Genomic DNA, 25,295 nt, shown 5'->3' on the forward strand with positions numbered 1-25,295 from the left:
CCATGCCCAGCTAATTTTTGTATTTTTAGTAGAGACGGGGTTTCACCATGTTGGCCAGGATGGTCTCGATCTGTTGACCTCATGATCCGCCTGCCTCAGCCTCCCGAAGTGCTGGGATTATAGGCGTTCCTTGTCTATATGTTCTCATCTTTATTGATATTTTCTATTTGGTGAGACATTATTCTCATATCTTCTTTTAGTTCTTCATACATGTTTTCCTTTAGTCTTTGAACACTTTGGAATACCTGATTTAAAATCTTTGTCTAGTAAATCTAATGTTGGGGCTTCCTCAGAAGTAGTTTCTATTGATCGCTTTTCCCCCTTGAGTATAGAGAATACTCTCTGTATCTTTACATGCCTTGCATTTGTTGTTGTTGTTGGAAGCTAGACATTTAAAATAATATAATGCATCAACTCTGAAAGTCACATTTTTACCCCCTCCCCCAGGATTTGTTGTTGTTGTTGATATAGAGAAATACTCTGAACATAGCAGAGGACTTGGGCCCAAATACCCAAAGAGCTTCAAACTTGAAACTCTTCTTCAGGAGAGTAGACAGAGACTGTTTTCTGCATGTGGGCATGGAGCTCTTTTCAGGAAAGCCAACATGGAAAGCGTACCAATAGTGCCCTCTGATAGTGACACCTCTTGGAAGATCCCCTAAATATCACAGGCCAGGTGACGGCCCTGCTCCCACCTCTGAGATTCTTCAGCCCCTAGTCTTTGGTCTGTCTTCTCAGAATCACTAGAGCATATTGAGCCTGCAGACGTCACACTTGGTGGTCCTGATCCAGCCTTGCCCATGAAACCGCAGCCCAGGCCTGGACAACCTCCCCTGGAGATCTTGCTGGGTGTGGGAGAACAAATTTCTAGCCCTTTCTTCTGGGAGAGTCGTAATCAGTCAAAATAAGAATGATGACAAAGCCTGCTGCCAGCTGGAGTGCTCAATGGCCAGGTGTCACCTGGCTCAATAATTAACCAGGGGGTTGGGATATGTCCAAAGGGTGGGCAGGAAGAAAACACATGGGTCACAATGGACTCAAGCCAAGAGAAGCCAGGAGGGACTGCCAGTCAAGAGAGGCCTTTTTCAGAGGCCCAGGCAGTGGACACACCACCCAGGAGAGGTCCCTTTTCCTTTCCTGGTGGATTTAGGGATAGCAGCAAGACTGAGAAAACAGGAGTCTGTCATAGGCACCTTTTGCCCAGTTTCAGACTACACAATCCTTTTGAGAGGACAAAGAAGGAGAATTCTAAGGCCCTGGGGACCCTCAAAGCCCACCAAGCTGGCACGAGCTGTCCGTTTGTGCACGAAGCATTTGCTAAATGTCTGCTAGAGTGTGATGTTATGATGTTGTATTTGAAAACAGGCAGATCTAGCTTCAAATCCAGGCATTGCTACTTGCCAGCTGCTGTGATCTTGGCTAAGTTAAGATTCTGTAAGCCTTAGTTTCTACATCTATAGATGAGAATGTTAGAACCTCGCTTACAGGGCTATTATAGGATAGAATGCAGCTGCATTTTTATAGACTGCCTCATACATACCAGTAAATAGTAAATAGCCTTCCATTCGATCTTGTTGACAGTCTTGGACAAGGAAGAGGAACAGACCATGCCTGACTTCCTGTAACCCCTATATGGCTTCCTTTGTCTTAATCTACCTGAAGTCCTGCAGAGTGCAGCATCCCTGGTCAGGTTCCTATTATACATCTTTCTAATTCTATTCATACTTTATGACTAGATATTTATTTGTGATTGTTTTACTAATACCTGTCTCCTTCACTGACTCTTTTATTTACCATTTTTTCCTCAGTGTGTGGCAATCAATGGGGAAATGAATGAATAAATAAGGATGAGGCTCTTGCCTTCACAGACCTCACTAGATGCACACACATGAGGAGGACAAAATAGCAGAGTGACTGGGGGAAGACGTCCCCCAGAGCAGGGGTGGGGCCTGTGGACTAGAGAGGCTAAAGTCTAACTTGGGGTTCTCCCCCAGCCCTCCTCAAGGAATTCACTCGAAAACTCCCTGACCCAGCCTTCTCCACTGCCCCAATCCATAACCTCTTCTGACTCAGCCACCCAGTAGTGGAGCTGAGTCAGTGCGGACTCTAGATGGTGCCATAGAGGTCAACCTGTGGGCTTTCCTGTGGTCCAGCCGCTTCACCATGGGGCTTTCCAAGCTAGTGTGGTCCACCTTGCTCCCTCAGCAGTCCCAGCATTCAGGAGCAGAGCCTGGTGACTCCCCTACCCCTCCTAGAGCCTGAAGAGGGAAACCAGCAAACAAAAGTGCTACTGTGGCAGAGGAGGCCTTCACTGGGTCAGGGGACATGTGCTCACTGGGAAATGTGGCCTTTTCTCTTCAGGGCTGCCTGGTCACTGCCCTCACCAAATGACTTCAGTGCCTTATTCAAGGGGTCTTTGGACACCCACCCAGGCTCTGCATCTAGTCCTGTCACCAACCCTTCTTGCCACGGCCCACAGTCTGCACGAGGTTAACCTCAGGCTTCTTCCTCGTCTCCTCTGATTCACTTTCCTGCCTCTGGCCGGATAGTGGTTTGGGGTTTGGCCGTTGTCTCTGCTTATATAGTCCAAGCCAGAGTTCCTGACCCTGCCTGCTCACCGGCACCCATAGCAACCCAAGGCCACTTTCCCCTCCAGTCTCCTACCTGGCTCTTCTTGTCAGCCAGAAATCCCTGAGCTACAAGCTCTCTAACTGCTCATCCCTGTGGGAAGCACCCAGCTCTGCCACCTTTCTCTGAGAACAGCCAGGCCCTGGTAGCATGCTGGTCCCCCACGGCTTGCCCAGAGGGGAGCTCTCTGTTTGGCGTGGGCACTGTTGGACCAGCTGGCAGGCACGTTACCAGTACACATTTTAATCAGGGGCAGCCCTTTGGAGCCCACAAAGTGCTTTTGGGTTTGTCATTTCATTTGAACTGCAGTCCAGGTATACTTGGTTTGTACTCTTTTGTTTTTTTTTTGTTTTTTTTTTTGAGACAAAGCCTTGCTCTGTTGCCCAGGCTGGAGTGCAATGGCGTGATCTCGGCTCACTGCAGCTTCTGCCTCCCAGGTTCAAGTGATTCTCCTGCCTCAGCCTCCTGAGTAGCTGGGATTACAGGTGTGCACCACCATGCCCGGCAAATTTTTGTATTATTAGTAGAGACGGGGGTTCCACCATGTTGGTCAGGTTGGTCTTGAACTCCTGACCTCAGGTGATCCGCCTGCCTTGGCCTCCCAAAGTGCTGGGATTACAGGTGTGAGTCACCGTAGCCAGCCACCTGGTTTGTACTCTTAAACTAGTTCTACAGATGAGGAGAAACCTGAGGTTCAGAGAGGTTAAATACTTACTCAAGGTCAAACAGTAAGAGCCAATGAGAGATTCAAGTAAAGAACCTAAGTTCTGTTGGTTTTTGGGTTTCAGTGTTTTCGAGACAGGGTCTTGCTTCATTTCCCAGGCTGGAGTGCAGTGGTACGATCAGGGTTGACTGCAGACTCAACCTTCTGGCTCAAGCTATCCTCCCACCTCAGTCTCCCATGTAGCTGGGACTACTGGTGTGTGCCACCGCATCTGGCTAGTTTTTTGCTTGTAGAAATGGGGTCTCATTATGTTGTTCAGGCTGATCTCAAACTCCTGGGCTCAAGTGATCCTCTCACCTCAGCCCCCCTAAAGTGCTGGGGTTACAGGTGTAAGCCACCACCCTCAGCCAGTTCTCTGGTTCTCAATTCAAAGCGAATATTGCTGTATAGGTATGACACTTCGCAAGCAGCCCCTGCAGCACATGAAGCCCAGGAAAGGCCTGCTGAGATTCTCAGCTCTTTCTGGGGGTTTTGGAAAGACAGCTAAGGGGAAGGGATCTTTTGCTCCCCTCATCACCAATCCTTGCTTAGAGGCTTTGAAGTGTACATTCCATCCACCACCGCCCAGTGATCAGGAAGGGCTCTAACCTAGCCCCATCTCTGTCAGAAGCCAGGAAGACTCCTCTGCTGAAAATCCTTCTGCGTGGCCATTGAACAGTAGTTATTAGATACTACTCTCATTTGCTAATACCAATAAGGCCTCTAGAAAAGGCCACCCATTACATCTGGTCACAGTTTGCATTATGATGCCTCTGTTCATGCTTTCAGTATTAACCTTTGGCACACAATTACTGAGCACCTACCGAGTGCCAGATACTCTTAGGCACTAAGGCACTAGGTGCACGTCCCCCATTAATAAAAGGAGGGATGTATCAGTGTCTGCCACTGATCATGGCCTGGTGGGACAGACAGACAAACAGGCTCCAAATTCCAAATCTGGAGAAGCACAGGTGGGGAAGGAATTGAACCTGGGTAGGCCTCAGGAGCTCGAGTCAGGCTGGGAAGGCTTCTCAGAGGGGCCTTGAACGATAAAATGTTAAGTTTCTTCAAAAATCTTTTCTGTAGCTCTTTTGATAGAAAGGGAAGAGTCCTCTTAAGGGAAATGATAAGGGACAGGGTGGTAGGGGTGAAGGCACAGAAAGGGGTGACTGAGTCGCCTGAACACTTAGCCCCTGGTCAAATTTGCTTGATGCCAATCTTGGCCCTGTATCCTTGGTCCCTAAGTCCAAGGACCTCATCCCTGGGATAGCGCTGTCCAGTAGAATTTCTGGAATGATGCAAATGTTGTACTTCTGTGCTGTCCAACATGGTAGCCACATGTAGTTACAGAGCCCTTGAAATGTGGATAGTATAGCTAAGGAACTGAACGTTTACTTTTATTTCATTCTCATTAATTTAAACTTAAATAGCCATCTTACTTGACAGTGCAGCTCTAGATACTTCTTATCCTGGATCACAGTGGAATCACCTGAGATGTCTTTTTAAAAGTTCTGACACCTGGTGCCTGAGCCTCGCCCCTAAGATTCGATTTCGTTGATCTAGAGTGGGGCTCAGGGGATCAGTTTTTTTTTTTTAAAAAACAACCCAGGTGATTCTCCTGGAAGCCAGCGTTGGGAATCACTAATCCAAAGCTGTCTACTACACCCTCAGGGATTGGGAGGTCCCTCTTGTCATAGCTTTGCCCAGGGTGTATTTTTGGGCCTTCGATTCCTCTGGCCGAACACCCCTCTCCCCATTGAAAGCCGTACCCTCAGTCTCCTCTCCAGCTCCAGTAGGAAGGTCAAGCCCGAACGAGGGCCCTCACGCAGACTCCTGGCTCTCCCCTGCTAAACACACTCACTTCCCAGCCTGGAAACAGGACTCATTCACTCAGAGCCTGCAAGGACCTAGCCAGCTCCCTCTGCCCTGGTCAGCAGGGCTCAATGGTCAAGGAGCCTTATCCTCACAGGCCCCCGGGGTCCTTGGACAGAGCCCAACCAGCCATTTTCCTAGGCTGGGCAGGAGCAGGGGCCGGTGACCAGGCCTGGGGTTTGGCCACTTTCTGCCCAATACAACCAGATATGCAGATGAATGTGTTTGGGACAGCAATAATACAGGAGGTTTTCGTAACAAGACTGAAACTTGGAGAGAGCCTTCCTCCCCTGTGTTTTGTGGAAAAAGGTTCTCTGAGCTGGGGTTCATCCAGCAACTGCTGCCCACCCACCCTGATGTTTGCCACCCACACCCCAAAAGCAACTTTCCCACGACTCACATGGCAGCTTGTGCACTTCTTTTATTATTAAATATATAAGCAGCTTCCTATCTTTTAAATAGATATTTAAATGACTTTATATAAAATAATTCACCACTTCCAAGTATAAAAACAAAATCTCACAGTGCGTGAGCCAATGTCCTCTCTCGACTTCTCAGAGAACAGAAGGGGTTCCTGAGCAGGTAGCCTGGGGGGACACCAGAGGCGGCTCTGGGGCTCCTCCTGCTCTGATGCCACCAAGTGCTCACAAAGAGCTTCTGCAGTGGGTTGGATTGCTTTTTTGACCTTTAAAATATTATATGTTTAAGGTAGGGGGATGAAGGGGGAATGTCTTTTTTTTTTGTTTTTTTTTCTTCCATTTTAAAATATGTGTTTTCTAGCATCAAATATAGAGGCTGTGACTAGAAGGCTAAGCCCCATATGCAAGTTCACTGCCCTTCCCTTAGCTGTCAGCATCAGGACAGGGGAGGTGGGGCCAGCAGACCCTCACTTTCCTGGGCAGGAAGGGAAAGTCACGGGCCCAGTGGCCAGGTAGGGTAGGGTCTCTCAGTGGAGGACCCAGGGCAGCAGGAGAGGAGGCACACAGCAGCACAAAGGAACCCACGGGCAACTGGCAGCCCTGTCGCCTGTTGCCTAGGCCTCAGAGCCACCACCACGGGCTGGCCACGAGGTGGAGGTCCTCCAAGCATTGGAAGCTGAGGCCTGGCTCTCCTGATTGCTCTTCCACCCTGGCTCGCCTGGTTAGAGGTGATGGTAGACGGGTGGGTAAGAGTTGGAGGTTATCACTGCCAACCAAGGTCAGGAGGAAAGAAGGGTGAGAAGTGGTTGGGAGCTGGGTGCCATGCAGGTGGAGCTGAGATGCAGCCCAGCCCACAGCTCCTGACAGGGATAACCTGCTCAGCTCCAGGTTCCTGTCAGCAGCAGGGAAAGGACACTGGGCTGGGGTTTGGGAGTGCAGACCCTCCCCCAACCTCAGGGGCATAGCTATATTTCAAAGGCCCATCTTCAGTCAGAGCTCGCCCTGCAGCCTCTCTGTCTGTGCCCTCCCCTCCCTGGCTCTCTCCCACTAGTTCCTTCCCTCTTGGGAATGTCAAAGTGCAAGATGCAGAAACCTGGGCAAACAACACAGCCTAAAGACCGGCTCTGGCTGGCAGCCCAGGAGGTTCTCCCACCCCACTCCACCCCAGGGAGTCAAAGGCCAAGTCAGGAGAAGGTCAGGGCTGAGGGGCTCCCTCAGTCGACTGGTGAGGCCAGCTCAGAGCAGGAGGCTGGGGAGAGGCTGGAGAGTGGAGGACGGATGGATGCTGGCTCATGGATGGACGGGGGCAGGCTGTTCAGCAGGCTGGTACAGTGTTCACAGTGCAATGGCTTCCTTCATGAGGGGAGCCTCTGCTTGGCCTCCCGGATGAACTCTGGAAGGTGCTGGAAGGAGGAGAGGCAGAGGCCAGTGCTTGATCCCCCTCTTGGCATCACTGGCAGGTTGGGCAGGTCCTGAGGGCAGGGCTGGCCTCCCCTCTGTGCCTGGCAACCAGCACAGGGCACTTGGGTGAGCCGAGGGTGTAGACCCTTCAGGCTATCAGTGCAGACCAGCAGGTCCAGAGGCCTCCTCTTCCCGTCTCTTAGGCTGACACCTTTACGGGAAATCAAGCCGACGCTGTCCCGCCCCGTGAACTTCAGGCTCCTCTCTCTGGAGACAGGTCCATGCCTGTCCAGGCTGGGATCCCTTGGCACCAGGCGGGCCCTCTGGGTGCAGGGTTCTTTCACTCCTCAACGTCCACCCTACTTTCCCACAAACCACAGGCTGATGGGTCCCTGGCCTGGGTGCTGGCATGGAGGGGAGGGAGAGGAGGGTGCAGCCCCTGAGGAAAGAGGGTCCTGAGCCGGGCTCGCCGGCCTTCCTCAAGCACATGGGAGCCTCCAGGGCTCACAATAAATAGTGGCAGCATGGGGAGCATCCTCTGGCCTCTCTCAGTCAACGGTCTGCGGGTTGAGACAGAGGGGCCCTAGCCTGGCTGCTCTGGTCCGGTCCTCTGGTGGAGGGCAGACCACATTCCAGGAGGATGGCCGGGGAGGGGTGGTGGTGGACGCCCCATAATGTCTCCTCCCACGGAGAGACTGTCCTGTGCGTCCAGCTGTGGGAGAGAAGGAAAGGCTAGTCAGCAGAGTGGGAGTGTGGGGAGGGTCGTTGAGGACATGGGTTGGGAGGTGTGGCATTCCTGTGGGCTGTTGGCGGTGTTGCAGGCGGCACTTCCTTTCCTCCCTTCCCTAGCCTTTCCAGACACCACAGAGAGACCAGGCGGCTTTCTCTGGCACCAGCCCAGGCCTCTGGCCAAACTGGCCTCACCTCCTATCTCCTCCTGGGGAATTAGGGCCTCAGTGGAAGATAACGGGGCCCAGGAGAGGTCTGGGCAGGGCTGGGAAGAGGGGTCACTCCTCAAGCAGAGGGCTCTGATGAGGAGCAAAGCGGGCACTTGAATGTCTTTGGACCCCTCCTCAGGCAAGGTCATCTCATTGGCCTTGGCCCAGTGAACAAAAGGTGATTCCTGCTAACACTAGCAAAGAAGAATCTTTCATTTCCACCTCCACAGCATTCATCAGAGGGGCATCACATATGATATTCAAGACAGTAGAGCAGAGCTAGCCAAAGAGGAAGAACTTGGCCCAGAGAGGAAAAGTCTAGAGGTAGTGCCGGGACAAGGAAATTCCCACACTGCCATTTGGCATGCTGACCCCTAAGCAACCCAGCCCCTCCTGGATGGGCCGAGGGCCTTGCCTCCTGCATCATCCACGGGAGTCAGGGCCTTGTCCTCTCCTGCTCCACCCCCATCCTTGTCCCCTTGCCCAGCATCCTCAGGACGCTTTGTTCCCAGAGCAGAAATCCCCTGGACCCCATCCAACAGTTTGACTTTGGACCTTGTGTGGAGCCTCCCTCCCTAACATCCATAGGCCCTACTGGGTAAGGAGGGAAGATGGAACCACAGCCTCTGGCTCCTTGCCCATTCCCATGCTCTAGAGGGAAAGAAGGGGAACCATAAACTGGACATGAGCCATGATGGGTACAGCCAGGCCACAGGCCCAGCTAAGGCCCAGGAGGGGAGAAGGACCCAGTGGGCAAGTTCCAGCCTGCTGCCCCATCTCCTAGGTGCTTAGGGCTGAGGTGCTGGTGTCTGCATTTTCTGTGGTTCTGAGTCCCTATCTCAGTCTCTGCCTCTATGTTTCCCTCTCTCACTTCTTCCATCAGAGCAGCAGTCAGTCTAGGGGCTGGCACTCAATCTCTGCAAGGCCACTGGTGCCTGGCCTGGAGACCACCTTAGGGCTGGACCTGCTCGGCCAAGTGGGATCTGGATGTAGCCCCTTGCCCCAGGTTCCCTCTCCAATCTTGAAGGGAGGAAAATGAAAACTTGGGACGGGCCTGAGAATAAGCAAGTGGGGAAAGGAGGGTGGGCATGTAGAGGGATGGGACAGAGGGCCAAGACCACGGCAAGGGGTTTGGGGGACAGGCGACCAGTGGGAAGGGTGTTGTGGCACTGAGCCACCAGCCACCAGTTCTGAGGAGGCCTGGGTCATTTCATAGTCTTGCCAGTGCCCCAGCTGATCCACTCACCCATCTTAGCCCACCCCACTGACAAGGTAGACCCCAGGATTCTAGGTATGTTGTTACCGCTGGCTCTTGTCTAAATAGGTTCCCCTGGATTTGAGCATTTGCCAAATTCCCTATCTCTTTAGAAGGGGGCCCAGACCTGTCACTCCACACATGGGAGAGCCCTGCGGCGCTGGCTTGTACTTGGTAAAGAGTGTGACTGGAAACTTGACTCGGCCCCCCCAGCTAGTCAGCCAACCAGCCAATTAGTCAGGAAATCAGCTAGTCAGTTGCTCAATGGGCTCCCCAAGCAACAGCTGGCCAATTACCAAGATAGTTGGTTGGTTAGTCATTCACCCAGCCAGCTGGTCAGCCAGTCAGTCAGAGTCAGTCAGTTAGCTGGTTAACTGGTCAGCTAGAGGCTGGTCAGTTAGAGACAGCTGGCCAGGGTCAGTCCGTGAGTCAGTCCTGAAGCCAGTCAGTCAATATTTATTTCATGTTTGGCAAATGTGGAGAGGCCCTCTCTGTAGTAGAACCCAGGATGGAAAAAGAAACACAAAAAAAGTGGAAGACAGTTCCTGCCCTCAAGGGGCTTACAATCTTAGGGATGTGGAATGTACACATACATATAAAATAAGATTAAAAAAATATGAAAACAACATCCAAATAAGTGCAAATTGATATACTATTAGCCAAATACAAAAGAGCAGGAGGGGCATGACTGAAAGAAGCAGTCAGAAGGTTGTAGAAAGCCAGGAAGGCTTCCTGATGGGCTGGCTGTGGGCTTGGGTGGGAGGGGGAAGAAGTGGGCCAGCTGGGGTTGGGGGGGCCAAAGGTAAGGAACAATAGGGTCACAGCTACATCAACAATATGGGCAAGGACAACAACAGGCACTCATCAATGTGCAGGAGCCACAAATGGGAGGGCTACAGAGATGACAGAATTAGGATTTCAAACAACTTCAATAGGTTCGGGTGATGGGCAGAAACCAACAAGGTGGCTTTAGCAAAGGTGAATATAAACTGCACTTTGGTTAAAAAAGTTAAGTTGTCCAAGTACAGGGTAGAGATGGTCTGGCTTGACAGAGGTTTACGGGAAGCGGAACTAGGGGTTTTAATAGACCACAAGCTCAACATATGACAACAGTATGATGCAGTTTTTAAGAAAAAAACTAATGCAATCTTAATCTGCACAAATAGAAGAATACTGTCCATATCAAGGAAGGCAACAGTCCCACTGTACTCTCTCTGAGCTGGTCAGACATCTGGAGTACTGTGTCCGGGGCTGGGCGCCACATTTTCAGAGGGACATTGACAAACGAGTGTGTCCAGGATGGTGAGGGGTCTGAAAACCATATCATATAAGGAACGTTTGAGGGACTTGGCCATTCTTAGCTTAGAGAATTCTCAAAGGGGACATGGATACCTGACTTGAAATATCTGAGGGCTTTCATGAGAACAGAAGGGAGGAGCAGTACGGAGGGGGCAGGGAAGCCAGTTTTGCCTCGCATGAGGAAGACGTTTCTCCCAGTCTGACTGGAAGATGGCACAGGCTGTGGCTAGGCAGGGAGCTGGCCTGGAACTGGGAGTGTGTGACAGTCAGCTGGCTGGCTCCCTGTTGGGGACATGGAGAGGGGCAGTCCCTTTGGGGTGTGACCCAGGGCCAAATGACCCCTGAGAGCCCTTCCAAGACTCAGGTTCTATGTCAACATGATCCTAAAAGCAAGGAAGCAGAATGTCCTCGGCTGGGGAGGAGGGTCAACTGGTGGTGTGGGGGCGATCTGGCAAGCAGCTGCTGTTGGAGGGTCTTGGCAGCCAAGCCAAGAATATAGGGCTTGCAGTGGCTGCCACACAGAGCTACTGAAGATTCCCCTGGCGGGTAAAGACCTTATAAAGGCCACATATGAAGAAGGGAGGTTTAGCTGCTCTGAGGTCAAAGATGGCAGCAACCCTAGAAGCCCAGTGCAGAGGTAATAGTCCCTGGCCTCAGCGGGGGTGGATGGAATGGAGGGTCTGGGGGATAGCTGAGGACCTGGAAAGGAGAGGGTGGCTGGACCTGGCTGGCAATGTATAGAAAGGGAACTGGAGAGAGGCAAGGGAGTCAGTGTGGGGGTCTCAGGGGAATTGGTGTCACCAACAGGTGAGGGTGACTGGAAAAGGGTATAGCTAAGTTTTAGGAGTGGAGATCAAAATCAGAATCTTACCTTAGAATTCCCTCTATACTGGCAGTTCCACCTGTCTGTCCTCATCCTGAGTCAGGGGGCTGTAGGCAGAGCACAGCACTGGCATTAGACATCAGCAGGAGCAGGAGAGTAAGGGGACCCCGTAAGTTTACCCCTAAGCCCCACACATGCTCTAGGCCCTCTTAGATTGAAAAAACCCAGAACTGTCTAACTCTACGGAGAAATCAGGAAAAAGCCCAGATATCTGGGAAAGGAGAGAAGACCGTCTCTACCCCATCCTGTTCCACAGCTCCATTTCCTCAGAGCAAGCAGGACAGCCCCACCACCACGAAGAGGGGAAACAGATCCCAAGCCAGGCCCCCAGTGCCTCCCAGAGCCCCTCCTCAAGCTCTCACCTGCCTTCTGGCTGCTCCAAGGGAGAATCCGCTCTCTGAGGCTCTTGACGGCTCTGAGGACAGGAAAGAGCATCTCACTGAGGAGCCGGGGGAGGGTGGGGTGACGCTGGCGCCATCCCCAGTAAGGGCTGCCCCAGGTATTTATGAGAGTTGCAAGAGTCCTCCCAGCTTCCCAAAAGTGGGGATCAGCCAGAGGCCCAAGGGAGATTTGTGAGGTCTCTCTGCGGATGGTGTTCCCACTCCTCTCCCCATGCCCTTGCAGGCTGCTCCCTATCAGTCCTCCTGTCCCAGGCTCTGCAGAACTCCCAGTGTACGCCCGCCCTGACACACTCACACAGCATTGCTCTCCTGCTCCAGCTCCCCGCCTGTCTGGATGTCATCCTGCTGTCAGCCCGAGAATATTCTCTCCCGTTCCCTTCTGCTCCACTCCCTTCCCATTGACCTTATAGCTTGAGCCTTCCCAATTCTTGAAGCAATCCTCAATTTCCACCTCTCATCCTCTGTGCTGAGCCAGCCCCTATCTCTCTGCGTCTGAAGAACTCAGGCCACAACCGAGCTGTCCCCCTCACCTGCACCCCTGCCAGGCTCTGCCCTGCCCTAAGGGACGCCCTCTTCTTCCTCATGGGGATCTGCTCACCCGCCGCCTCCGCCTGTAGAACAAGAGGCCTCCGACGGCCAGCAAGACCAGGATGACACTGGGCACCAGCAGGTGGAAGACAGACTCCTGGAGCTGCGGGCTGGAGGATCCCTCGCGCTGCCTCTCATGGCCTGTGTCAGTCAAAGGAATGGAGTTAAAACGGGCCAGGGGCCTGGCTGCCCCTTCACTTGCTGGTCCTCCTTCCGGCTCTGCGGGGCTCCTCCGATCCCTGGTGCTCCTCCTGCCCTCCAGCTCCCCAAGGGGCAGCATGCTGCCCGAGGAGTGGCTTCTGGAAAGCTGTGGCTGAGCAGAGAGGGTGGAGGGGTTGCTGAGGCCTTGGGGGCGTGGTGGTGAGGTCCTGGGAGAGCCTGGCTCCGGGGGGTCTCTCAGCAGGGCAGATGGATGGTCTGTCTTCTGGGGGGTGTGATTCCAGTCCTGGCCAGTGGGCCTTACGGGACCCACCCTGGGCAAAGCGGTACCAGTTACATCTGCCAGCTGTTGGCCCTTTGCTGATGCAGGGAGTGGAGAAGATGCTGAGAGGAAGTTGCTGGGTTTGGCGGGCTCTGTCTGCATGCTGCCCCCTCCTGGCCTGGAGGGGTAAAGCTCTGTCCCTTGGGATACGGGAAGCTCACTGGCCTCTCCAGATGCTTCTTCTGGGGCCCAGTTAGTGCCCATTGCCGAATCAAGAATATCCTCCATCCCGGGGTTGAAGGCCCCAACAGAGGGGCGAGGCTGTGGTGAGCCACCGATGGTGCTGTCCTTGACAACCAGGGTCTCTGGCGGCTCAAGGCTCTGGCAGGTGCTCCTGGGTGGTCGCTGCTTGGCACTGCCTGGATCCACTGTGCGCAGGGGCTGCTCACCAGGCAAGAGGGAGCTGCCCTCAGTTCCCTCAGAGTCATCCCAGGTCAAGCCAGCCATAGGGGCCATGGAGGGGGCGAGGGGTTGATGAGGGGAGACAGAGGCCAGGTCACTGCTAGGGATGGCTTTAGGGTACAGGCAGTTGCAATCAGGCTTGGTCACCACATCTGAAAGAACCATAGAGAGAGGGAGAGAGAAAGATGGGGAGGAGATAGAGTCACTAGCCTCCAGCACAGCTTTCCTAGAGCGGGGCAAGAGGGGAATATGAGTCTGGGGGGGGCCCTCATCTCCTAGCTCAGCCCTGGGGCTGAGAAGAGGATGGGACTAGAGTGGGTGCTCATAACACAGGGAAGGTGCCATATGCAGGGTCTCATGGGCAGTGACAAAGAACAGGGTTGAGATGCACACACTGGGGGTTGGGGAGAAGGAAGATAAGAGAACAGTCCATGCAGGGGTACCCACTGGCCACAGGCCAAGCTAGGGGTGAGCAGCAGCCAGGTCAGGAGGTTGAACAGTTGCCTTCCAGACCAACACAAGACAACTTCAAGCCCCAAAGACACTGGTTTCATGCATAGCCAGGAGCCACACAGCCACAGCCACAGCCCCAGGCAGGAACAAGCTGGGGCTAGAATAAAGCCAAGTCTTGAAGCCTTGGGATTGAAGCAACCAGACCAGACTTGGCCACTGGCAGGTTGCAGGACCCTAGACCCTGCCTTGGGAAGCAAGGTTGAATGTAGGAGGGCATGTGTGGCACGAGACGCAGAGACGAGGACACGCAGTGTACACATGTATGCAGCTGAGCCAGCCCTGGGAGTTCCAGTGATGCTCAGACTTCAGATCCAGCCTTGTCCCTTGAGGGAACGCCCAAGGCATCCTGGGGACTTCTGGAGCCAGGGTATCATGGTGATTCGCAGCAGAGCTCCTGGAGCAAGGGCCCTGACTCCCAGATGGGTGTCAGCTGTCTCCACAGAACCCCCCACACGTTCAGCCAGCCTGCAGAGCCAGTGGGGAAAGCTTCCATACCTACAGGGCTCCCAAGACAGGCTCCCTTTTCCACTCCCTAATCTCAAGGCACCAGCATGATCCTTCTTGACGCTGCCACATGCAGACATAAGTAGGTGTGCATGCACACACATATCAGAAAAGACATGTGCCCAGGACCAGAGGCATGTGAAGCCACATATGTACACGGAACAAGCACATTCATGCATACAAGAACACAAGTAGCAGCCAGGCTGCCTCCCCAGGGGTCCCTCCAGCTTCACATCTCACCTCCCAATCCCCATTCCATATACCACCACCCCCACACACTTCCTGGCCCCTGCCATGCTTACCTTGGCCGGAGCATTCAGCAAAGCTGTTGTTGCAGTTCTTGCTGAAAATATTCCAGTCCTTGTCAAGGAGATTCTTTGTTTCATTAAAGACATTCTTGACCTTCTCCAGCAACTGGAGAGGTGTCTCATAGAAAGTTCGGACGCAGGCCTGGAAGGAGATCAGGGCCCCCTTTTGTGAGCATGACCATTGGCCCCATGTCTCCGTCTTGTTTGTCAAATTCCCTTGGCCTTTCTCACATCTGTCTTCTTTTTCCCTTTTGTTTCCTCCCTCCCCTTTCCCCTGGTTTGCAGCAGAATGAGTCCTGAGGTTATGAGATATGTCATTTATTCACCGACCCATTCAACACATGTTTATGTGCCAGGCATATGGTAATTACCTGGGAATCATGCAATGAACAAGAGAGAGGTGGTTCCTGGCTGAGTTGGACACTGAGTCCAGCAGGGACTAAACACATTGTTACAAGTGCAATGAGTCCTATGAAGAAGTACTGGGTCATCCGATGGTGTGCAACAAGGGAAACTAAACAAGTGTTCAGGGAGAATTTCCCCCAAGGAATCAACTAAAAGATGAGCAAGAGTTAACTAGGAAAGAGATGGGATTCCAGAGAGCTGTCCAGGCTGCAAGAACAGACTGTGCAAAGGTCCTGAGGCAAGAAAATGCATGAAAGGTCCAAAGACTAAAAGAAGGCTGGCATGGCTGCAGCACTACCATCTAGGAGGAGCATGGCAAGAGATGCAAAAGGAGAGAGGTTAGCAAGGGTCAGGTCTTGAGGGCCTCGTGGGCCAAGCCCAGAACTTTTAGTTTTGTCCACAGAGCAAAGGGAAAACATCTGAAGGGGTGTTAGGGGTGGGCGGTGGCATGGTAAGAGTTGAGTTTGAGAAAAATCATCGAGCTGCAGTGTGGAGAAGGGAACGGGGCAGCCGCCAGGCCTGTGGGTCCTTTGCTGGCGTTGGTGTGTCTTGGCGGGAGGGCTGAGGAGGTCCCGGCCTGTCTTCTGTGCTGCCCAAGGGGCCCCGGCTTCCTACACCTCCTAGAACTCTAAGAAGCTACATCATCCTGAGTCTTCTCCCACCTCTCAAGCTGTTCCTTCTGTCTCCTTACCAAGCTCCCTTTCTCCTCCTGATGTCCAAATGCTGCTGTCCCTCAGGGTTCACTCCCGGGCCCACCTCTCCTTTCACACAAGGCCATGCCATGCATGCCCACAGCTTCATCCAGGGCCTAACTGCCACTGAATCACAAATACCAAGTTTTTCCTTAAACTGAGCTTCACAGGGAAGAACCATGGGCTTTTCTAAGCTGTGAAGTCCTTGAAGGCATCGCTGCATCCCCCTGGCCTGTGCACAGTTGGCCCTTAAGAAATGTTTACCAGATAGGCCAGGCACGGTGGCTCATGCCTCTAATCCCAGCGCTTTGGGAGGTTGAGGCAGGTTGATCACGAGGTCAGGAGTTCGAGATCAGCCTGACCAACATGGTGAAACCTTGTCTTTACTAAAAATAAAAAAATTAGCCGGGCATGGTGGCACGTGCCTGAAATCCCAGCTCCTCGGGAGGCTGAGGCAGGAGAATCACTTGAACCCGGGAAGCAGAGGTTGCAGTGAGCTGAGATGGCTATGAGTTGGGCACACCTCACTATGCCCAACTTTTTTTTTTTAGATGGAATCTCACTCCGAGTTTCCTCAGGAGCTCTGAATCCCTCCCACTGCCTTCTCCGGAGACTTGATGGGAGCTAGCTCCTCCAGCTTCACCACCCTCTCTCCTGAAGCCTGCCCCACAGCATTCACACCTGTCTATGGGTGAACATCCAAGGGGATCATAATCATCAGTGGGACAGCTGCTTAAGATGCAGATTCCTGGGGTCACTTTTTTTTTTTAGATGGAGTTTTGGTCTCGGCTCACTGCAACCTCCGCCACCCTGGTTCAAGCAATTCTCCTGCCTCAGCCTGCCGAGTAGCTGGGATTACAGGCATATGCCACCACCCCCTGCTAATTTTTGTATTTTTAGTAGAGATGGGGTTTCACCCTGTTGGGCAGGCTGGTCTTGAACTCCTGACCTCAGGTGATCCACCTGCCTCAGCCTGCCAAAGTGCCAGGATTAGAGGCATGAGCCACCGTGCCTGGCCCTGGAGCCACTCTTAAAACCAGTATATCAGACTCTCTAGGGGTGTGTCTGGGAATATGCATTTTCAACATATTCCCCAAGTGATTCTTAGGAATCTTAGTGTTAGAAAATCACAGATTTAGTACCTGTCTTATTAAAAATGTTTTCCTGGCCAGGCACAGTAACTCACATTTGTAATCCCAGCACTCTGGGAGGCCAAGGCAGGCAGATGGCTTGAGCCTGGGAGTTTGAGACCAGCCTGGGCAACATGGTGAAACCCTGTCTCTACAAAAAATAGCTGGGCATAGTGGGGTGTGCCTGTTGTCCCAGCTACTCAAGAGACTGAAGTCAGAGGATCAATTGAGCCTGGGAGGTTGGGGCTGCAGTGAGCCATGATTGCACCGCTAAACTTCAGCCTGGGTGACAGAGTGAGACCCTGTCTCAAAACAACGGCAACAAAAACAGAACAAAAAGTCCTCCCTCAATCACATACTCCCTCCAGCTATATCTCTTTTCCTGCCCCCATTCGGATCCGAGTTCTTCCACAGTGGTGTCTCTACTTCCTTTCTATTCACCCTGATCCAACACCTGTGACACGTTGCCAAATCCAATGGATAATTTTAGCCTTCACCTTGCTTGATTTCTCAACCCTCTTTTATGAAATTCCATCTCTTTTTCCATCTTGGAACCCAGTGCCTTCACTCTGCACTCTCCCTCTTTTCCTCCTACCTTCAGGCTGCCCCTTGCCAGGTCCGCCGTACTCTGCTTGCCCTCCAAATGCTGGGTTCCTGGGCCTGCTTCTCTTCTCACAGTGTCTGTGCTGTCCAGTCCCATGGCTTCACAGATAAGTTGAACCCCCATGCCTCATAGATCTGTGCATTGCCGGTCACACTGAAGACCCGCACACCCAGCTGCCTGCTCAACGTCTCCACTCACTATTTCATGAGCACCTCACATCTGCTGTGCCCCAGACTGAACTGTCTTCCCTCAAACCTGCTCTGCCCATGGATCATCCCCATTTCAGCATCATTGGAATATCCTGGTGCTCAAGACAAAAACCATCTTTGCCTTTTCCTTTCCCTCAGCTTCTCACATCCACTGCACATACCAAGTCTTGTTGATTCTGGCCCCCAAACCCATGGGAAAATGTCCAGTCCACTTGCCTCCACCTTCACTGTACCACCTCGTCCAAGCCGCCAATGTGTCTAGCCTGGATTCGCACCTTCTGCTGGCCTCCCAGCCTCCATTCCTGCCCCTGTGGTTTATCCTCCACACAGCAACCAGGTCAGTCTTACAACCTGAGAGTAAGCCGCATCCCGTTCGTGACAGCTTCCCTCACCCTTAAGACGAAATCCCACATCTCTAAAACCACACATGATCTGGCTTCTGCCTTCTCTCCTCTCCGTCCTTCGCTTCCCATGCTCTGGCCATGCTTCCAACCCTTTGGGTCCCTGAATGTGCACTTTCCTGTTTGTTTACCTTAGGGCTTTGTGCATAGCTTTTCCTGTTCCAGAATGTTCTTCTAGCCTTACCACTTTCAACTCTTACTCATCTTTGGAGCTCAAATCAATATTTGCTTACTCAGAAGCCTTCCTTGTCTCTGCCTCCCCAACTCCATGGAAGTCTGAGTTCCCTGTTGCTCTCCCTGAGCCCTTCACGGTTCTTGTTCCCAGCTCACTCCTCCACCTCCTTCGGGTCATCTCATTCCTGGTTTACTCTTCTCCAATGCTGTTATTGCCATGCTACATATTGTATATTTTACATAAGTATTTTGTTAACTGTCTCACCACCACTACCACCACCCCCAAATGTAAGTTCCAGGAATGTGGGGATTTTTGTCTGTTTTGATCACAGTTGTTTCCTGGTGTCTAGAACAGTATCTGGTACACAAGAGACACACAAAAACTGCTTGCTGTTGGAATGAACAGTCCTTATAGTTTGTAATTCTATTGACTGGTGTCATGGTTTGTTTAACAGCTGCCAAGCTCACTTGACTATAAGCTGCATGGTGTGGGACCATGTATTTGTTGCTCATGATGACATCGTCAGGGCCCAGCATGATCCCTCGTGCCTCCTGCCTGGTAAAGGTTGGTGGGATGACAAATAAATGAGAGTGAGCAAGCAACGGCGTGAGGCGAGGTGAGCGAACGTCCTCTGTGCCTGTGGACCAAGCGGCGCCTCTGTAGCCGCCCTCTGCCCTCACTCAGTGCTCCCGGCCTCAGGGCTTCCTACCTTGTCGTGCTCTTCATAATCCTTGGTGAAGCAGCTCTTCAGCCTCAAAGAGAGTTCCTGCAGCTGCACAATGGCGATGGCATTGGGAGTGTTGTCTCTGAAGCGCATGGTGTCCTCCATTATGTCTTGTACCAGGAGAAATGCCTTCTTAAGGTAGCACACCGGATCTTTCTGAAAAAACAGGAACCTGGGGCTTATAGCCTGGCCACTGTGGCCTGGGAACCCCCAACCCCAGGCAGATGGAGGGTTGCAGCTTGCTCTCCGCCTTCCCCCAGGGGAGGGACCACATCATGCCAGCAATGAGGAGAAAGCTGCCCTCAGCTTGCCTGTCTTTCTCTTTGGGATCTAGCACTACTGGAGACTGGGTTAGAGTGAAGGAAATGTGGATTCTGATTAGAGAGTTCTCTGGGTTTCTGGAATATGAGGTTTTAATCAGGATGGATGTACATAGGGAAGGTGGGCTCCAGGGAACCTCCCCCTGCCTTTCTTCCTGTCTTCCTCTTGGCTTGCTTTCACAAAAATCTTTTACCATATGGCCCCTTCAAATCCTCCAGAATATAGAGGGGGGTGAAGACTATCTCATGGTACAAAGGATAACCTCTGTGTTTTGTCTCCCTAAAGAGACGGTGGTTGCCTTGAAGACCCACTCTGCTTTAGCTCCCTACCCCCAGCATCTAGTCCAGTAGGTTCCTAGCAAATGCTACTTCAGGCATAAGTGCTAGAGCAATCGAGTGAGTGAATAAAATACTGAGGCTGTTCTTTGGACCATGAGGTGGTCACCAGTACTAATAGAGGTGCATATGGGTCTGGTGTGTGGAAGCTCAGAGACAGGGGCAACTTCTGGATATCATGGTAGTTTTGCATGAGGCATAAAGATGAACAGATGTGGAATAGTGACTGGGGGGCAGGTGGAAAGGCATGACTGTCATTGGGAAGAGCTTGTGCAAAGATGGAGGCAGAAAGGAGCAGGGAATGGGGAGGCGGTGTACAGGTTTATGTGGTGGAGAATGGCTAGACCTGGTGTAACCCAGGCTAGACAACCTTGGCTTTCTTCTGGAGTGATGGGACCCCTGATGGTTTTGGGAGAGTGAGGTAATGGCAGCAGGTTGGCGTTTCAGAAAATTCCCCCTAGTGGTAAGATGAAGAGTGAACCAGAAGCAGGGAGACCAGTTAGGAGGCTCCTGAAATTGTCCAAGCAACTGATTGAGGGGTGAAGGTAGGGATGGAGGAGACAGAACCCAGAGATGCTGAGAGGCAGAACCAGCAGCTCTTGGTGGCTTGCTGGGTGTGGGGTAAGTCCAGGAAGGGCTGGACTGCCTCCCTGCCTGTTGGTTGGCCTAGTGAAGAGAAGTGACATCCTTAAGCGAAGCATGTGACCTGGAAGAAGTATTGATTTGCCTCAAGCCCTACAGCCAACCTTCCTGGATTCAAATCAGGCCTCTACCACCTACTAGCTATGCTCCTTTCACCTCTCTGTGGATAATAAACAGTATTTGTGTACCACATAGTGGTACTGTCAGAACTAAATTAGCAAAGTGCTTGGTACCTAGTGAGCATTTGTTATATATCAAGCCAGGAGAAGGGAATGGCAGGGGACTTGAGCCCTGGATGCTGGCACCCCAGACTTGAGCACCCATGGATCCTCACACTCTCAACCTTTCCAGCTCTAGGCATTCTGCTACCTTCATGCTCCCATACACACACCACCCTGGGAGTTGCATGCAGACTAGTGCATGGATTTTGTAAACAGCCATCACTCACCAACTGTTCCTGGTCTACAAACTCAAAGGTAATTTGGCACGAGGTCTCCATCTGACTGTCAATCTGTAAGAGAGAGCAGGCCAATGATTGCAGGGTAACCTACAGCTCAACTCAGCCTTCTTCAGAATGGGGACCTTAGCTTCTGAATGGATTGGGGTTTAAACTTCATCCCTGCCAACCACATGTGGAAAGACAGAGTCAAGTCTAGGAGAAGATCAGTGCCTTCCATATGCCCAGGGGAAGGCTGTTGAGGAACAACAAGTCTTTTCCTTCCATCTGCCACCCCAGGAAATCTGACAAATGCCCATTTGTTTTAAGAAAGAAATGTCTATAGGAGAATATAGGATATAATCTTCCCTGGGAGGTAGTGAGCACCCTGTCATGGCAGGAATTCAAGCAGAGGCTGGACAAGCTCTGGGGACTGAACATCTGTAGGCATTGGAGCTGGATGCCCTTAAAGTCCTCTTTAGCCCGAGAGCAGCAGTTCTGGGTTTTAAGCCTCAGAGAATGCTGGGGCTCTTGGTCTACCTTGGATTGCTACAGCAACTACATGCAGGAGAAGTAGTGCTAGGGCAAAAGAGGCGGAAGGCACAGCCCACAGGCCCCAAGCTCAGGGCCCTGGAGCTGGCCTTAGCCAGTGATGCCCCACCCTGCCTAGCTGGCCAGAGGGATGGTAAATTCCCACTGAGCAGGACGGCAGCCATGACAACAACCTGATTCTGCCTGGCTGGACCACGTATGGGCCTGATTAGAATGAGATACGGGCTCCTTCATGGCCTAGATGAGCAGGCCATCCCAGCCTCAGGGTATGGGCAAGAGCCAGGGAAGTGAGGGTGGAAGGCTGGGAGTTAAGTGAGCACTTCCCCTCCAGATCTGGGTGGGGCTCTGATGCCAGACTGGCGCCACACATGAGAGTCCAGGAGCTAGACGCAACATCTGGACACAGCAGGCTGCCTGGGCTAGCTTCCCAGAGGAGGCATCCCACTGAGGGACAGCAGACCTCAGAAGCCTTTTCAGAATCAGTGGTTGATATTCCTGGGCAATCACTAATCCAGGCAAGCAGCTGGAAGCCCACCCCATCCACTGCCTGCAGGGGAGTCAGAGAGGGCTTCAGAGCTGGGGAGACCAGAGGTCCTAACTTTGGGAAGGCTGGTGAAGGATATCACTGGTGGAGCTAGTGGGAACCACAAGCAATGTCCTGCACTGCCCTATTTTCTTGCCTGCAACTGCTCTCTTTGACCTGCTCCCTGGCTCCTGCCTCCATTTCCCCAGTGGGGAGAAGGTAGAATACAGCGTGGCCACACACTCACCAGCCGCTGCAGAGACTGCAGGTGTCCACTCCCAATCATGTGGCTACAGTACTCCGACACCTCCTCGGTGACACTCCTGCTCGCCAGGAGACAGACCAACAACAGCAGGGAGCCCAGCCATGTCTGTGACAGAGAGGGCGTCATTTCTCCCCAGCCCTCACTCTCCCCGGTTATCCCCCTGCCCTGCTCACAGCGGAAAAACAAAGGCCTCAAACCTACAATGCTACAGGCTCTGCCCCTTACCTCAGGATACAGCATCCCTCAAATACAGCTTTCCCAGGATTTCTAGCAGCCACAGCACAACCTTGTTCTACCATGAAAACAACCCAAATGTCACCTACAAGAAGCCTTCCCAGATTAAGCCAAACCTAACTACACATTGAACGAATAGTGACACAGATGGTGTGCCTACCAGTCTAAATTTTAATGACACAGGAAACTCGAGGGCAGGACTTGCATCTACCCATTTTTTCTGTCTCTGCAACATCAACACTGAGCCAAGCACTTTTTGAACTGCCCTCAAGTTCATGTTCATGCACCGGCTTTCATTTGGCAAGCCAGAGACAGCTCCCCTGGGCCCAGCACTTCCTCCCACCTGGTTCAATGCAGATCTGGCTCTGCCACTGGAAAGACTGTGGGATCAAACTCAGTTTCACTGGAATTCATCCCTTGCCAGAGACCTCTTGGAGCCCTGGGTGTGTGTTTCAAAAGGAGTCCAACTGATTAATCAGAGGCCCCAGTGCCAGTAATGGGCCATCTCTTGCCTGCCACCTGCCTATTTGAGCACCATCTGGCTTTGCCTCCAGCCAGCCACCTCTTATCATGGCAGGAAAGTTTTCTGAGACCCCTCTTCTTTCCCAGCACCCACCTCGCCCAGGAGCTGCTCAGCACCAGAGTGATGGGACTGGCTCCTGACGCCCTGTCTTTCCTCTTCCTTCCTCTCTTCCTTCTCTTCACTGAGGTCTCCTCATCCCTACCCTTGGCCCTAGGTCTCTCCTTCTTCAGCCAAAAGCAGAGGGACTCTTGGGCTTTCTTTCTCCAGCTTGAGTTCACCTCCTGAGAGCTCCTAAGCCTCCTGGCAGCTGATGCCCCCAGATTCAGGGAAATGCTGGCAGGGTAGGGTGAGGGTTGACACTATCCTGGGCTCTGGGTTTTGCCTCAGTAATCCAGATGTTGAGACAAATACTGCAAATAAGTTGCTCACTGGAAAAACACAAGCAGGCTATGAAACAGCCCACAACAATGTGCTAATCTACATATCACCAAAAGCCCAAATGCTTGCCAGCCCTTATGGGGAGGAGAACGCAGCTCTGGCTGGGTGACCAGGGAGACTGCAGAGAGGAGGGACCTCAGTGAAGCCTTGAAAGATGGGGAGAAGCTGATGGCAGGAGAGGGGTGGGAGGCATGGAAGGAAGAGGCAGAGGATAGTTGAATACCACTCAGCACAGGGACGGTGAGGGTCCTGGCTGATCTGAGGGAGGGAAAGTGTGGAAGAGGGGGCCTTGGAAGCACGTGTGTGGCCGATGAGGAAGGTGCCCACGAGGGAGGGCACACACTCAGCGCACATGACGACAGTCATGGGGGTTGGGGGGACTTCAGGCTCTGTTGGGGAGGTTGCCCTGGGTGGGAACAATGGCCCAGGTTCTCAGGAACCTTAGGTTCAGGAATGATTGGAGGGAACTGGGCCACTAGACAGTGTATCTACCCCAGGCTGGCTGCCACTCAAGGTCTGGAGTGAATGGTGCATATGAAAGGGACCGCTCAGGACGACAACCTCCCTGGAGGAGAGCAAGGTGGGAGCAATGCTTAACCCCAAGGGCTGTCTGGCTTTGGTGATATTTCAGGCATCAGTGTGGGGAGAGTGCAACCACCACATGAGAGGCTGACTTCGAAGGTGGCCAAAGGGGATACTCCTGGACCTGGGGCCTCCATTCTGCCTCAGGAGGATCTGGACAGACAGTGGGGGGTTAACACTCTGGCTTGTATCTGGCTGGGCAGGCTCTCCTCTGACTGCCTCTTCCTCCCACCCCCAGCCCTGGCTTCTGCCTGGGGAGCAGCCCTCAGAAGGAATCTTTGCTGCAGGCTCAGAGATGCTAGGACACCTCCGTCCAGCTGTCCAGCCTCCTCTGCCACCTATCCTATTCCATTTCATCTTCCCCCTCAACAAGGCCTCTGGAGAGACCTGGCAGAACCGGGCCCTTGGATTTCCCCTGTCTAAACACAGTCCCCTTGTCTTCCTCCTCTTTCCTCATGGTCTCCCCTTCAGCCCTGAAGCTTTGCTTTGCTGCCTATGGCTAACCCTTCTCCCTTCCCCTCTCAACCCTATCTCCTCTCTCTCAGTGGGGCACTTTCTTTCTGTGGACCCACTCTTCCCTTTCTCTCTCACCTCACCTGCAACCCTCTCTTCTCTACCCCCAAATAATTTTCTGCTCTTCCCCCCTAGGTTTCCCCTCTCATTTTCTTCTAGGACTCCTTAGAAGCAAACCCATTATGAGCCCACTGACTGGTCATGAACAGTGCCACCCTCACTTTCTATGGCTGCATCTGCTACTGCCACAGCTGGGGCAGGGCATCCCCTGCACAGTCAGGAGCAGACCCTGCCCCTGGACACAGCTCTGCAACACCAAACCCTCTTTCCATTTTCCTCAAGCACTGCAAACCACCATAAACCACCACAAAGCCCAGAATCTCCCCAACCGATGAAACCAGAATTTGCAAGAAAAAGAGATTCTGAGCTAGCCTCAAGCAGCCCCAGCGAGGGGCTGTTTGTCGGCTGTTGCCGTTCCCCCACCCCACGACTCCCGCCCCCGCCACCCCCCAAACAGCCACCCAAGTCCTCCGCAGCTCCTGCCTGTGGGCTGGAACAAGCAGTGGCTTGCCCCTCTCGGTCCCTCTGCCAGCAAGGCCCTGGCGTTCTATAAGCTGGTTGACCCCCTGAACTTTCCCTGCCCAGAAGCGCCCATTCCCCTGCAGGGCCTTGGAAGCACGTGTGTGGCCGATGAGGAAGGTGCCCACAGGGGAGGGCACACAGCGCACAGCCACTCTGCCCGTACCTTGGTGGTGGCGGGTACGGAGAGAGGCAGGGCACCCTGGTTGAGCGGGGGCTCGTGCCTGCAGGTGGCTCAGTGTTCCCCTCCGTGCAATGGGGTGAGCAGCCCTCCGTTTCCCAGGGAAGCCTGGCAGTCAGGGTGCAGCTACAGGGCCGCCACGGGCCTCCGCCCTGGCGCCAGGGGCCCAGTCCGTGCGCAAAGGCGGTTGGTCCGCGGCGGGAACGCCGGGCCAGTGCAGCCTGCGCGCCCAGGCT

At 53.0% G+C, this 25,295-nt stretch overlaps 1 protein-coding gene across 3 annotated transcripts; it reads right to left on the reverse strand.

Moving 5' to 3' along the window:
* Window positions 1-5,606: 5,606 nt before the first annotated feature.
* On the reverse strand, window positions 5,607-22,223 carry CSF1 (colony stimulating factor 1 (macrophage)). Of its 3 annotated transcripts, XM_011948088.1 has the most exons (9): window positions 21,992-22,223; window positions 20,682-20,744; window positions 18,921-19,091; window positions 14,590-14,737; window positions 12,877-13,422; window positions 12,398-12,528; window positions 11,761-11,813; window positions 11,387-11,445; window positions 5,607-7,735 (listed from the first exon to the last, which is right to left on the reverse strand). In XM_011948088.1, the coding sequence occupies exons 1-8, from the start codon at window positions 22,133-22,135 to the stop codon at window positions 11,400-11,402; spliced, it is 1,302 nt and encodes a 433-aa protein (XP_011803478.1). In that variant the 5' UTR covers window positions 22,136-22,223; the 3' UTR covers window positions 5,607-7,735; window positions 11,387-11,399. The 3 variants fall into 3 exon arrangements, with proteins under 3 accessions (XP_011803478.1, XP_011803480.1, XP_011803477.1); XM_011948090.1 differs by lacking the exon at window positions 12,877-13,422; XM_011948087.1 differs by having other exon boundaries at window positions 12,398-13,422.
* Window positions 22,224-25,295: the final 3,072 nt, after the last annotated feature.

Source organism: Colobus angolensis, unplaced genomic scaffold, assembly GCF_000951035.1.
Source record: "Colobus angolensis palliatus isolate OR3802 unplaced genomic scaffold, Cang.pa_1.0 Scaffold273, whole genome shotgun sequence".
Taxonomy (NCBI): domain Eukaryota; kingdom Metazoa; phylum Chordata; class Mammalia; order Primates; family Cercopithecidae; genus Colobus; species Colobus angolensis.